General features: G+C 44.0%; 2 protein-coding genes across 2 annotated transcripts in view; one reads left to right on the top strand and one right to left on the bottom strand.

Annotated features, from left to right (window-relative positions):
- The window catches only part of LOC122557042 (cyclic nucleotide-gated olfactory channel-like), a 91,306-nt gene extending 90,811 nt beyond the window's left edge, over positions 1–495 (bottom strand). The window contains exon 1 of the mRNA XM_043704274.1: positions 440–495. The gene's annotated coding sequence lies outside the window, so the exon portion shown is untranslated. The remainder of the gene's footprint in view (positions 1–439) is intronic.
- Positions 1–12,554, top strand: part of LOC122557041 (TSC22 domain family protein 3-like) — a 28,747-nt gene that overhangs the window by 12,432 nt on the left and 3,761 nt on the right. The window contains exon 2 of the mRNA XM_043704273.1: positions 497–548. Within this exon, the coding sequence (XP_043560208.1) occupies positions 497–548 (52 nt within the window). The remainder of the gene's footprint in view (positions 1–496; positions 549–12,554) is intronic.

Genomic DNA, 12,554 nt, shown 5'->3' with positions numbered 1-12,554 from the left:
GAGAGACAGAGAGAGAGACAGAGAGAGACAGACAGAAAGAGAGAGACAGACAGAGAGAGGCAGAAAGACAGACAGAGAGGGGCAGAGAGAGACAGAGACAGACAGACAGCGAGAGAGACAGACAGAGAGAAAACACAGATTGTGTGAAGATGGAGAGAAATGGTAAGAAAAAGAAGAATGAGAGAGGGGTCATTGAAAGGGGGCACACACATATGCATACATAGGGATAAAGAGAGAGAGAATCAGACAGAAAGGCAATGGTGAGGCCAATATATAAGCTCTCACATTCTTGTCTTGTTAATCTCTGCAACCTCTCAAATGCCTCTATATCCTGATTATGGAATGGCGCCCAGAACTACACAGTTTTCCGTGTCTAAGCGAGATTCCTTACGGGTTTCTGCATTTTATGAAGAAGTCGTATCTCTTGACATTATCTCACCAGAGGTTTTGCTTGTAACAATGTATTAATTCTCTTTTTTCTGTCTCTGTGATGCAGAGCTTCAGGGGCTGGTCTGGTTGCCATCGACACCAGGATTGAGCAGGCAATGGTAAGCTGCAGACAAGACCGTAGGACCTTAAGACCATAAGACATAGGAGCAGAAATTAAGCTATTCAGCCCATTGAGTCTCCTCTGCAATTCTACTATGGCTGATAATTTTCTCATCCCAATCTCCCACTTTCTCCTTGTAACACTTCATCCCATTCATACTCAAGAACCTAACTATCTCAGGCTTAAATAACTCAGTGACCTGGCCTCCACGGCCTTCTGTGGCAATGGATTCCATAGATTCACCACTCTGAAGAAGTTTCTCCTTATCTCCGTTCTAAAAAGTCTTCCTTTTATTCTAAGGCAATGGAGTTACTCCCACAGTAGGGAAGGTTAACTTCATACTATCCACATCAAGAGATTCTGTAACATCTGCTTCCATCAACAACAGTCCAGACTCCCTATTGAATATAAACTCTGACCAATGATCTCAGGTGCCTGGTCAATTCTGTACTATCCCCACTGACAGTGTTAGCTCCACACTATCCACTCAGTGAGAGAGCTGCACTGTCACCATAGATGGTGTCAGCTTTGCATTGTCCACAGACACAGTGTCAGCCCCACACTGTCCCCACAGACAGTAATGGCTCTGCACAGTCTCCACAGTGTTCTCAACACGGCAGTGAACCCCTCTGCTAAGTAAACCAAACACCCAGGAAAGCTCACCTTGCCTTGTAATCTGTTAAAGTATGAGTGACAGAGAACTCCAAAACTGCACTATTTAAAGAAAAAAAATCAACTTATTCTTTAACTCTAAAAGTGAACACCAAACAACATCTATTTACAACTCTAAGCTTCCTTTCTCTTAATTGCTTGTTATCTGCCTCCAACCTTAAAGATATTATCATGTTCCCAATAACCACCCATATTAAAATTACACCAATTTAATTTAAAAACCACACAGCAGCCGTCATCTCGCATGTCTGTCTCCCTCTGCCTGTAGATCTCCCTGGGTCGTCTTCGGTCTTCGGTCTTTTGATGCAAAGACTTTGCATGTGAAAAAGGTACCTTTGATAGAGAGTATTTTGCTGGCAGTTACTCTGGTGATGGCAGTTGGTCTCTCTCTGTCTGACTGTCAAAATGTCTGCTTCTGTCTATCCCCGGCATCATATGGTCTCATTGGTTCCAAGTTGGCAAAACAATAAATTCAAAATTGATTGGTTTTTAGTAGCCTAGGGCATAATTTAAACTGATTGGTTCAATTTGAATTGCTGGAAACATGGCAACCTAAACTCAGGTATTTGTTTCACAGCCAAATGTTACATATTTTCAATTTTCCAGTACGCTCAGACTGCTAGTTAGTCACATGACAGGTGCCTGCAAGCTCTCAGGGGAGAACAGCTTTCATTTTCTCTGAAAGGTACAGTTCAACTTCATAACAACAGACATTGTTGGCTCCATACTGTCCCCAGTGAGAGTGTTGTCTCCACACTGTCCCCAGTCTGTACCAGCTCTGCACTGTCCCCAGTGAGTATTGGCTCTGTTCTGTTCTCAGTGACGATGTTAGCTCCACAATGTCCCCATAGATGCTATCAGCTGCTCAAATGTTCCAAGTAACAAAAGTCAATCCCATCTACCATTTCCTTATCTATAGCTCTAAATTCACACTGTGTCCTCACCAATGGAAAACCCACAACCTGGTTGAAATCATTCATGCTGCATGTCACTTACTTACTCCATGATGACCTGTTCACCACACTTTCCCTCTCAGCACCCATATTGATCAACCTTCCTGAGCAAGATCTCCCAGAAGACATCAATTGGATCAAGGAACAAGACACATGGGAAGTCACTGAGAAGGTCCTTGTGACAAATCTGTCTGTTGAATGGACAGTTTTGAACTGTCCGTGTTAAACAGATTCAGGAGAAGCCTGAGCTCCTGCGTAGCCAATGCCCAACACAGAGGCCTAAGCATCACCTTTTGTGTACTTGTGGAGACAGACAATACTGAGGAGTGTCACCTCTACAGAATGAATGTTGGGCTAAACACCTTAAACTCAGCCAATGAATGGGGTAATTACTTAATCACCAAATAAATAAATAACCAACCAACCTATAGAGAATACAACTATCAGAGAAGGTTGACTATGTATCTTCTACAGTGTCCTCACCTGCAGCTCCTTCATTAATAATATGCTATATTCCCTGATCACAGTTCATTTACCACTATGTTGGGGAAATCATAGATACACAGGGTAACCAATTTGCACAACATCATGAGCATGAACTGAGCACCCTCTTGGTTTAAATCTTCAACTTGTTCCCATTTTGATCTCTCTCTCTCTGGCTTCGATTTTCTGCAGCGTTCCCAATGAAGCACTATATAAGCTCAAGGAACAGTACTCCACCCATCATTCAGGTACATTGCAAAGGTCTCGACAGTTGCACAATTTCAGACAACAATCTCTATCAAAATTTTTTACCATGTTTCCTTGCTGATTTAGGTTTCTCCTCATTTTGTTTGCAGACATTTAGTCACAATCCATGGTTCTGTCATTCATACAAACCATACTCCCCTTTAGATTCAATTAAAATTTAATACATCACCAGATACTTCCAGAGATTTGACACATTGGCCTAAATTTGGTAACCGTTTTCCCCAAGCAGACATAGTCAAATCTTCTGAGTATTTCCCAGACTTTCTCTCTTTATTTCAATACATCCTCATCTACAGTCCCCATATTGACAACATCCTCATATACAATCACCCTGGCAATTAGAGACCAGTAAGTCTTACGTCAGTGGTGGGCAAAGTATTGAAGGGAATTCCGAGAGACATGACTTATGATTACTTGGAAAAGCATAGTTTGATTAGATAGTCAGCATGCCTTTGTGAGGGGCAGGTTATGCCTCACAAGCATTACTGAATTCTATGAGGATGTGACAAAACACATTGATGAAGGTAGAGCCGTGGACGTGGTGTCTATGGATTTTAGCCAGCCATTTGATAAGATTCCGCATTGTAGACTCATTCAGAATGTAAGGAGACATGGGATACAGGGAAATTTGGCTGTCTGGATACAAAATTAGCTGGTCCATCGAAGACAGAGGGTGGTAGTAGATGGAAAGTATTTTGCCTGGAGCTCAGTTACCAATGGTGTTCCGCAGGGATCTGTTTGATTAGATTAGATTCTCTACAGTATGGAAACAGGCCCTTCGGCCCAACAAGTCCACACCGACCCTCCAAAGAGTAACCCACCCAGACCCATTTCCCTCTGACTAATGTACCTAACACTATGGGCAATTTAGCACGGCTAATTGATCTGACTTGCACATCTTTGGACTGTGGGAGGAAACCGGAGCAAACCCACGCAGACATGGAGAGAATGTACTACACAGACAGTTGCCCGAAGCTGGGATCAAACCTGGGACCCGGCTGCTGTGAGGCAGCAGTGCTAACCATTGAGCCACTGTGCCGCCCATTTCTGCTCTTTGTGATTTTTGTAAATGACTTGGATGCGGAAGTGGAAGGCTGGGTTAATAAGCTTGCCCATGACACAAAGGTTGGTGGAGTTGTGGATAGTGTGGAGGGACGTTGTAGGTTGCAATAGGACACTAACAGGATGCAGAGCTGGGCTGAGAAGGTAGATGGAGTTCAACCTGGAAAAGAGTGAAGTGATTTATTTTGGAAGATTGAATTTGAATGCAGATTATAGGATTAAAGGCAGGGTTCTTGGCAATGTGGAGGAACAGAGGGATCTTGGGGTCCACGTCAACGTCGATAGATCCCTCAAAGTTGCCATCCAAGTTGATAGGGTTGTTAAGACGACATATGGTGTGTTGGCTTTCATAAGCGGGGGATTGAGTTTAAGAGCTGTGAGGTTATGCTGCAGCTCTATAGAGCACTCGTTAGACCACACTTGGAACAGTGTGTTCATTCTGGTTGCCTCATTATAGGAAGGATGTGGAAGCTTTAGTGGGTGCAGAGGAGATTTATCAAGATGCTGCCTGGACTGGAGGGCATGTTTATGAAGAAAGGTTGAGGGAGCTAGGGCTTTTCTCATTAGAGTGAAGAAGGATGAGAGGTGACTTGATAGAGGTGTACAAAATGATGACAGGCATAGCCAGAGACTTTTACTCTGGATGGAAATGGCTAGAAGGGCTAATGCCCGAAACGTCGATTCTCCTGTTCCCTAGATGCTGCCTGACCTGCTGCGCTTTTCCAGCAACACATTTCCATCTCTGATCTCCAGCATCTGCAGACCTCACTTTCTCCGGCATAATTTTAATGTAATTGGAGGAATATTTAGTGGAGAAATTAGAAGTTGGTTCTTTATGCGGGAGTGGGGGTGGGGGGTGCTTGAAATGCACTGCCAGCAGTGTTAGTAGAATTAGTAGTGTTAGGGGTTCTTGGATAGGCACGTAATGATAGTAAAATGAAGGGTATGTACGTTAGTTTGATCTTAGAGTATGATAAAAGGTTGGCACAACATCGAGGTCCGAAAGGTATATGCTGTACTGTATTGTTCTATGATTAGATTAGATTCTCTACAGTGTGGAAACAGGCCCTTCGGCCCAACAAGTCTACACTGACCCTCCGAAGAGTAACCCACTCAGACCCATTTCCCTCTGACTAATGCACCTAACACTATGGGCAATTTAGCGTGGCCAATTCACCTCCGCCTTCATGTTTCTAATCTGCCAAGCGACTACCTCCTTGGGGGTTCCATTGGGAAATCCAGTTTCCTCATTTCCCCTCTCCCCACCTTGTCTCAGTCAAATCCCTCGAACTCAGTACCGCCTTCCTAACCTGCAATCTTCTTCCTGACCTCTCCGCCCCCACCCCACTCCGACCTATCACCCTCACCTTGACCTCCCTCCACCTATCGCATTTCCAACCCCCCTCCCCAAGTCCCTCCTCCCTACCTTTTATCTTGGCCTGCTGGACACACTTTCCTCATTCCTGAAGAAGGGCTTATGCCCGAAACGTCGATTCTCCTGTTCCTTGGATGCTGCCTGACCTGCTGCGCTTTTCTACAATATACGACTGATACAGTAAAAACAAGACACCGTTCTCCAGGACCAAGGTGTTACATGGGCAGCACAAACTATACAATCCTTTACAAGCGGCGTAAAGTGCCCAACCAGCTGCTGCTTCTTTATAAATGACATTGCATTCTTACTTCATTTTATTCGAAGCTATTTGGACTCACTCCCAAACAGCAATTTTTGACCACCAAGGAAATTACAGATATCCCGTGACATCACTGATAGATATTCTTTTTCAAACTCAGCCTCTCTGGGTGCTGTGTTCAGAATGAAGTCGCACTGTCGATTCATCACACTCTTTTTAAATTCGCTGCCCCTGTTCTGGGTGTTCTGCTCCAAATGCAGCTACTCCCTCCTCTCTTTTTGAACTTGTTGCCTCCTCCTTTTGTGCTGTGTTCAAAATAAAGCCCCTCCGTCCCTACCACACTTTTTAAATTTGCTGATCCATGAACTTGTTGCCTCCTCCCGTGGTGCTATGTTCAAAATAAAGCCACTTCGTGCCTACCGCGCACTTTTAAAACTTGCTGCTACTGGTCTGGACGTGTTGTTCAGAATGCAGACACTCCCCATTCTTTTAAAGTTTACCGCCTCTGCTCTGGTTGCTGTGTTCAGAATAAAGCCACTTCGCACGCTCTGCTCTCTTTTTAACCTCACTGTCTCCTCTCTGGGCTGTATTCAGAATGAAGCTACATATAGATCTCTGCGCCCATTTTAAATTTGCTGCCTCTTCCGCAGTGCTGTATTCAAAATGAAGTCACGCCTTACTTTCTGCGCTCATTTTAAACTTGCCGCCTGTTCCCGCGGTGCTGTATTCAGAATGAAGGCACTCCCTGCTCTTTTTAAACTTGCTGCTTCCGCTCACAGTGCTCCGTTCAGAATGAAACCACTCTTCATAGAAACATGGAAAATAGGCAGGAGCAGGCCATTCAGTTCTTTGAGCCTGCTCTGCCTTTCAATATGATCATCCAACTCAGTACCCTGTTTCCATTTTCGTCCAATACCTTTTGACCCCTTTCGCCTCAAGGCACCTCCTTCTTGAAAATATTCAATATTTTGGCCTCAACATTGTCTGTGGCAAAGAATTCCGCAGGCTCACCAATCTCTGGACAATGGAGTTTCTTCTCATCTCAGTCCTAAATGACCTACCTCATATCCTTAAATTTATGACCCCTGATTGTGGATTCCCTGGTTATCGGAAACATTCTTCATGCATTTATCCCATCTAATCAAAGAACAAAGAGAAGAACAACACAGGCAGAGGTCCTTTGACCCTCCAAGCCTGAGCTGATCATCATGCCCTAGCTAAACTAAAAAAAAGCTTCTGCCCTTATTCGGTAAGTATCCCTCTCGTCCCTCCCTATTCAAGTAACCACCCAGATGCCTCTCAAACGTCACCATAATGCCTGCTTCCACCACCTCTTCTGGCAGTGTGTTTCAGGCCCCTCCCACTGTCCATGTGAAAAACTTACCCCGCACATCTCTCTTAAACTTTCCCTCTCTCATCTTGAACCTGTACCCCCTTGTAATGGTAACTTCAACCCCGGGAAAAAGCCTTTCACTATCTACCCTATCTATGCCTCTCATGATTTTGTAGCCCACTAACAGATCTCCTCTCAGCTGCCATCTTTCCAGTGAAAACAATCCTTGCCTTTTTCACCTTTCCTCATAGACAACGCCCTTAAGACAAGGCAACATCCTCGTGAGCCTTCTCTGCACTCAATCCAAAGCTTCCACGTCTTTCTGATAGTGTGGTGATCAAAACTGCAAATAATACTCCAAATGCAGCCATAACAAGGGTTTTATATAGCTGCAGACTCTGACTCTGACTCACCAGAAACTGCAGTCCTCACTTTCTCCTTTTATATAGCTGCAACATGGCTTGCCAATTCTTGTACTCCATGCCCTTGCTGATGAAGGCAAGCATGCCATATGCCTTCTTAATCACATTGGCCACCTTTGTTGCCATTTTTAGGGAACTGTGGACCTGCACGCCCAAATCTGTCTGTATGTTAATGTTCCAAAGGGTTTGCCATTTACAGTATAACTCACACCTAAATTTGATCCTACAAAATGCATCACCATGCATTTGGATGAATTAAACTCCATTAGCCATTTCTGTGTCCAAGTCACCAATTTATCGATATCCTGTTGTATCCTTTCACAACTGTCAGCACTATCAGCAACTCTACAAATCCTGTTAGAACTTTATAGATTTCTGTGAGATCTGGGTAATCCAAGATGGAGGACGGGAAAAAATGTGGCTATAAGAGCTGCTCCTTTTTTGATGTAATTTAGGTGTTGGAGGTGATTTCATCAAATTCCGGGAGCAGCAATTATTGTTTTATAAGCTTTTGCATTGTTTTGGAACTTTGAGAAAGAAATGATCAAAGCAACAGCACTTTAAAAAGGAGGAAGACAGACAAAGGCAGTGGTCAGGAAAAGATTGGGGATGGCACAGTGGCTCAGTAGTTAGCACTTCTGCCTCAGAGTACCAGGGACCCGGGTTCGATTCCCGCCTCAGGCGACTGTCTGTGTGGAGTTTGCACATTCTTCCTGTGTCTGTGTGGGTTTCCTCCAAGTGCTCTGGTTTCCTCCCACAATCTAAAGATGAACAGGTTAGGTGAATTGACCATGCTAAATTGCCCATAGTGTTCAGGGATGTGTAGGTTAGGTGCATTAATCAGGCGTAAGTGTAGAGTAATAGTTACTGAGACCTGTCTTTTGATTAAATTTTCAAAATATAAAACATAAGTACTAAGTATCCTGGAGCAATTTTATTTTAGCAATTTTCTGGGTCTATGGATTGTGAAGGAGCAAAGATGGCCTTTAGTAGGGTAATATGCTCTTCCTGTCGGATGTGGGAGTTTAGGGAGAGTTTTCATGTTACTGATGTTTATGTCTGCAGGAAGTGTCTTTGGTTGCGAATCCTATCAGATTGCATGAATCAGTTGGAGTGGCAGTTAGAGGCAATAAGGAAGTTATGGGAGCTAGGGGGTGTGATGGATGGCAGTTAAAGGAAGGGAGAAAAGCCAGGTCATTGGGTTAGCTCCAGGAATGGTAGGAGAGGAAGGCAGGTAATGCAGGAGTCGCATTTGGCTAACCCCATCTCAAATAAGTATGCTGTTTTGGAAAATGGAGGGATGACGGACTCTTGGGGAATGTAGTACAAACAGCCAAGTTTCTGGTACTGAGAAGGGGTACATCAGTTTCCAAGCAATCGATTGTGATAGAGGACTCTCCAGTCACAGGCACAGACAGACAGCTGGCATAGAGAAATCAGAATGGTGTGTTGCCTCCCTGGTGCCAGGATCAAGGATTCTCGGAGAGGATGCAGAATGTTCTCAACGGGGAGAGGGACCAGCAGGAGATGGTTGAACACATTGGAACTAACGACATAGGAAGGGAAAAGGGTGAGATTCTGAAGGGAGAATATAGAAAGTTAGGCAGGAATTTTAAAAGGAGGTCCTTGAGAGTAGTAATGTCTGGATTAGTCTGGGTGCTATGAGCTAGTGAGGATAAGAATAGGAGGATAGAGCAGATGAATGTGTGGCTGAGGAGCTGGTGCATAGGAGAAGGGTTCACAATTTTGGATTATTGTAATGTCTTCTGGGGTAGAAGTGACCAGTACAAGAAGGACAAATTGTACCTGAATTGGAAGGGGACCTGAATTGGCAGGTAGATTTGCTAGAGCTGCTCAGGAAGATTTAAACTAGTAAGGTGTAGGTGGGACCCAGAGAGACAGTGAGGAAAGAGCTCAATCTGAGACTAGTACAGTTGAGAAACGAAGCGAGTCAAACAGTCAGGGCAGGCAAGGACAAAGCAGAGAACAATGAAAGACTGATGAATTAAACCACATTTACTTTAAATCCAAAGGGTTTTTGTAAATACATTCAGGAAAAAAGGGTAACTAGGGAGAGAATAAGGCCCCTCAAAGATCAGCAAGGCAGCCCATGTATGGAACCACAGAAGATAGAGGAGATACTAAATGAGTATTTTGCATCAGTGTTTACTGTGGAGAAGGACATGGAAGATATAGAAAGTGGGGAAACCGATGGTGACATCTTGAAAAATGTCCACATTACAGAGGAGGAGGTGCTGAACGTCTTAAAATGCACAAAGGTGGATAAATCCCCAGGATCTGATCAGGTGTACACTTGAACTCCGTGGGAAGTTAGGGAAGTGATTGCTGGGCCTCTTGCTGATATATTTGTATCGCTGATAGTCACAGGTGAGGTGCCAGAAGATTGAAGTTTGGATAATATGGTTCGACTATTTAAGAAAGGTGGTAAGGAAAAGGCAACTGGAGACTGGTGAGGCTGACATCAGTGCCAGGTAAGTTGTTGGAGGGAATCCTGAGGGACAGGATTTACATGTATTTGGAAAGGCAACGACTGATTAGGCATAGTCAATATGGCTTTGTGCATGGGAAATCATGTTTCACTAACTTGAGTTTTTTTGAAGAAGTAATGAAGAGGATTGATGAGGTCAGAACAGTAGACGTGATCTATATGGACTTCAGAAAGGCATTTGACAAGTTTCCTCATGGCCGACTGGTTAGCAAGGTTAGATCTCATGTAATACAGGGAGAACTAGCTATTTGGATACAGAACTGGTTCAAAGGTAAAAGACAGACAGTAATGGTGGAGGGTTGCTTCTCAGACTGGAGGCCTGTGATCAGTGGTGTGCCAGAAGATTCGGTGCTGGGTCATTTATATAAATGATTTGGATGTGAACGTGGTAGATATAGTGAGTAAGTTTGCAGATGGCATCAAAATTGGAAGTGTAGTGGACAGCAAAGAAGGTTACCTCAGAGTGCAGCGGCATCGTGATCAGATAGGTCTGAGGAGTGGTAGATAGAGTATAGAAGTTGGGAGGTTATGTTGCAGCTGTACAGGTCATTGTGCGCAATTCTGGTCTTTCCTATTGGAAGGATGTTGTGAAATTTGAAAGGGTTCAGAAAAGGTTTACAAGGATGTTGCCAGGGTTGGGGGATTTGAGCTCTCAGGAAAGGCTAAATAGGCTGGGGCTATTTTCCCTAGAGTATAGGAGGCTGAGGGGTGACCTAATAGAGGTTTATAAAATTATGAGGGGCATGGATAGGGTAAATAGACAAGGTCTTTATCCTGGGATGTATGAATAGCAAAGGTTTAGAGGGATATGGGCCAAGTGGTGGCAAATGGGGCTAGACTAAGTTCGGACATCTGGTCAGTATGGACGGGGAGGACTGAAGTTTCCTGTTGAAGGGCTTACTCTCGAAATGTTGATTCTCCTCCTCCTCCTCAGATGCTGCCTGACCTGCTGTGCTTTCCCAGCAACACACTCTCTTCTCTGATCTCCAGCATCTGCAGTCCTCACTTTCTCTGAGTTGGAATGAAGGGTCTGTTTTCATGCTGTACATCTTTATGACTCTGACTGCCCTCATTGTTCTAAACTACAGTGAATACAGCTCTAACTGATCCAGTCTCTCTTTATACATCAGTTCTACCATTCCAGAAATCAGTGTCAGTCTGGTAAACCTGCACTGAACTTCCTCCAAAGCCAGAATATCCTTCCTCAGATAAGGAGATCAAAACTATATGCAATACTTCAGCTGTGGATTCAATAAGGGCAATTGCAGCAAGATGTCCCTGCTCCTGCATTTGATTCCTCTTACAATTAAGGCCAAAATATCATTCGCCTTCTTCACTGCCTGCTGCACCTGCACGCTTACTTTCAATGATTGGTGTATAAGGACATCCAGGTCTCATTGCACCTTGTCCTTTCCTAATCTACCGTCATTCATATAATAATCTGCCTTTCTGTTTTTGCTACCAAGGTGGATAACCTCACATTTACCCACATCATATTTTATCTGTCATGCATTTAGCCATCCACTTAGCTTGTCCAAATCACACTGAAGCATCAGTTCCTTCATCGAAATTATTAATATATCATGAATGATTGGGGTCTAAGCAATGACCCCTGGTACCCCACTAGTCACCAGCAGCCACTCAGTTTATTCCTACCCTTTGCTTTTGTCTGCCAACCACTTCTCTATATATGTCAGTACACTACTCTTAATCCTATACACTTTAATATTACATGCTAATCTCTTATGTGGCGCCTTCTTGAAAGTCTTCTGAAAGTGCAAGCAAACTAAATCTACTGCTGCCCCTTAACTATACTTGCTACAACCTCAAAGAATTCCAGTACGTTTCCAGCATGGTCTCCCTTTTGAAATTCCATGTTGACTTTGGTCAATCCTGTCACTGCTTTCCAAGTGATCTGCTAATAAATCTTTTATAATGGACATTAGCATTTTATATTTGTTGCCCTCTTCCTCCGCACTGTGTTCAGAATGAAGTTACTCCCCATTCTCCTTGTTCTTTTTAAAATTGCTGCCCCTCTCTACACTGTGTTCAGCATATTGTGGAATACTATACTCAATTCCGACTACCAGATCATAGGAAAGATATTCCGGCTGGGAGGATATGCCAGGTAAATTTATTAGGATTAATCTGAACTCCAAGAGTGTGATTAATGGCAGAGAGTGCAAGTTCATAGCTTCTTGAAAGTGGAGTCGCAGGTAGATAGGATAGTGAAGAAGGTGTTTGGTATGCTTTCTTTTATTGGTCAGATTATTGAGTACAGGAGTTGTGAGGTCATTTTGCGGCTGTACAGGACATTGGTTAGGCCACTGTTGGAATATTGTGTGCAATTCTGGTCTCCTTCCTATTGGAAAGATGTTGTGAAACTTGAAAGGGTTCAGAAAAGATTTGCAAGGATCCGTCCCGTGGCTGAACACTTTAACTCCCCCTCCCACTCCGCCAAGGACATGCAGGTCCTTGGCCTCCTACATCGCCAGTCCCTGACCACACGACGCCTAGAGGAAGAGTGCCTCATCTTCCGCCTAGGAACCCTCCAACCACACGGGATGAATGTAGATTTCTCCAGCTTCCTCATTTCCCCTCCCCCCACCTTATTTCAGTCCCAACCCCCGGATTCAGCACCGCCCTCTTGACCTGCAATCTTCTTCCCG

The sequence above is a fragment of the Chiloscyllium plagiosum genome, chromosome 15 (genome assembly GCF_004010195.1).
Source record: "Chiloscyllium plagiosum isolate BGI_BamShark_2017 chromosome 15, ASM401019v2, whole genome shotgun sequence".
Lineage (NCBI taxonomy): Eukaryota > Metazoa > Chordata > Chondrichthyes > Orectolobiformes > Hemiscylliidae > Chiloscyllium > Chiloscyllium plagiosum.
The sequence above is the reverse complement of the archived record's forward strand: the minus strand, read 5'-3'. Positions and strand labels throughout refer to the sequence as shown.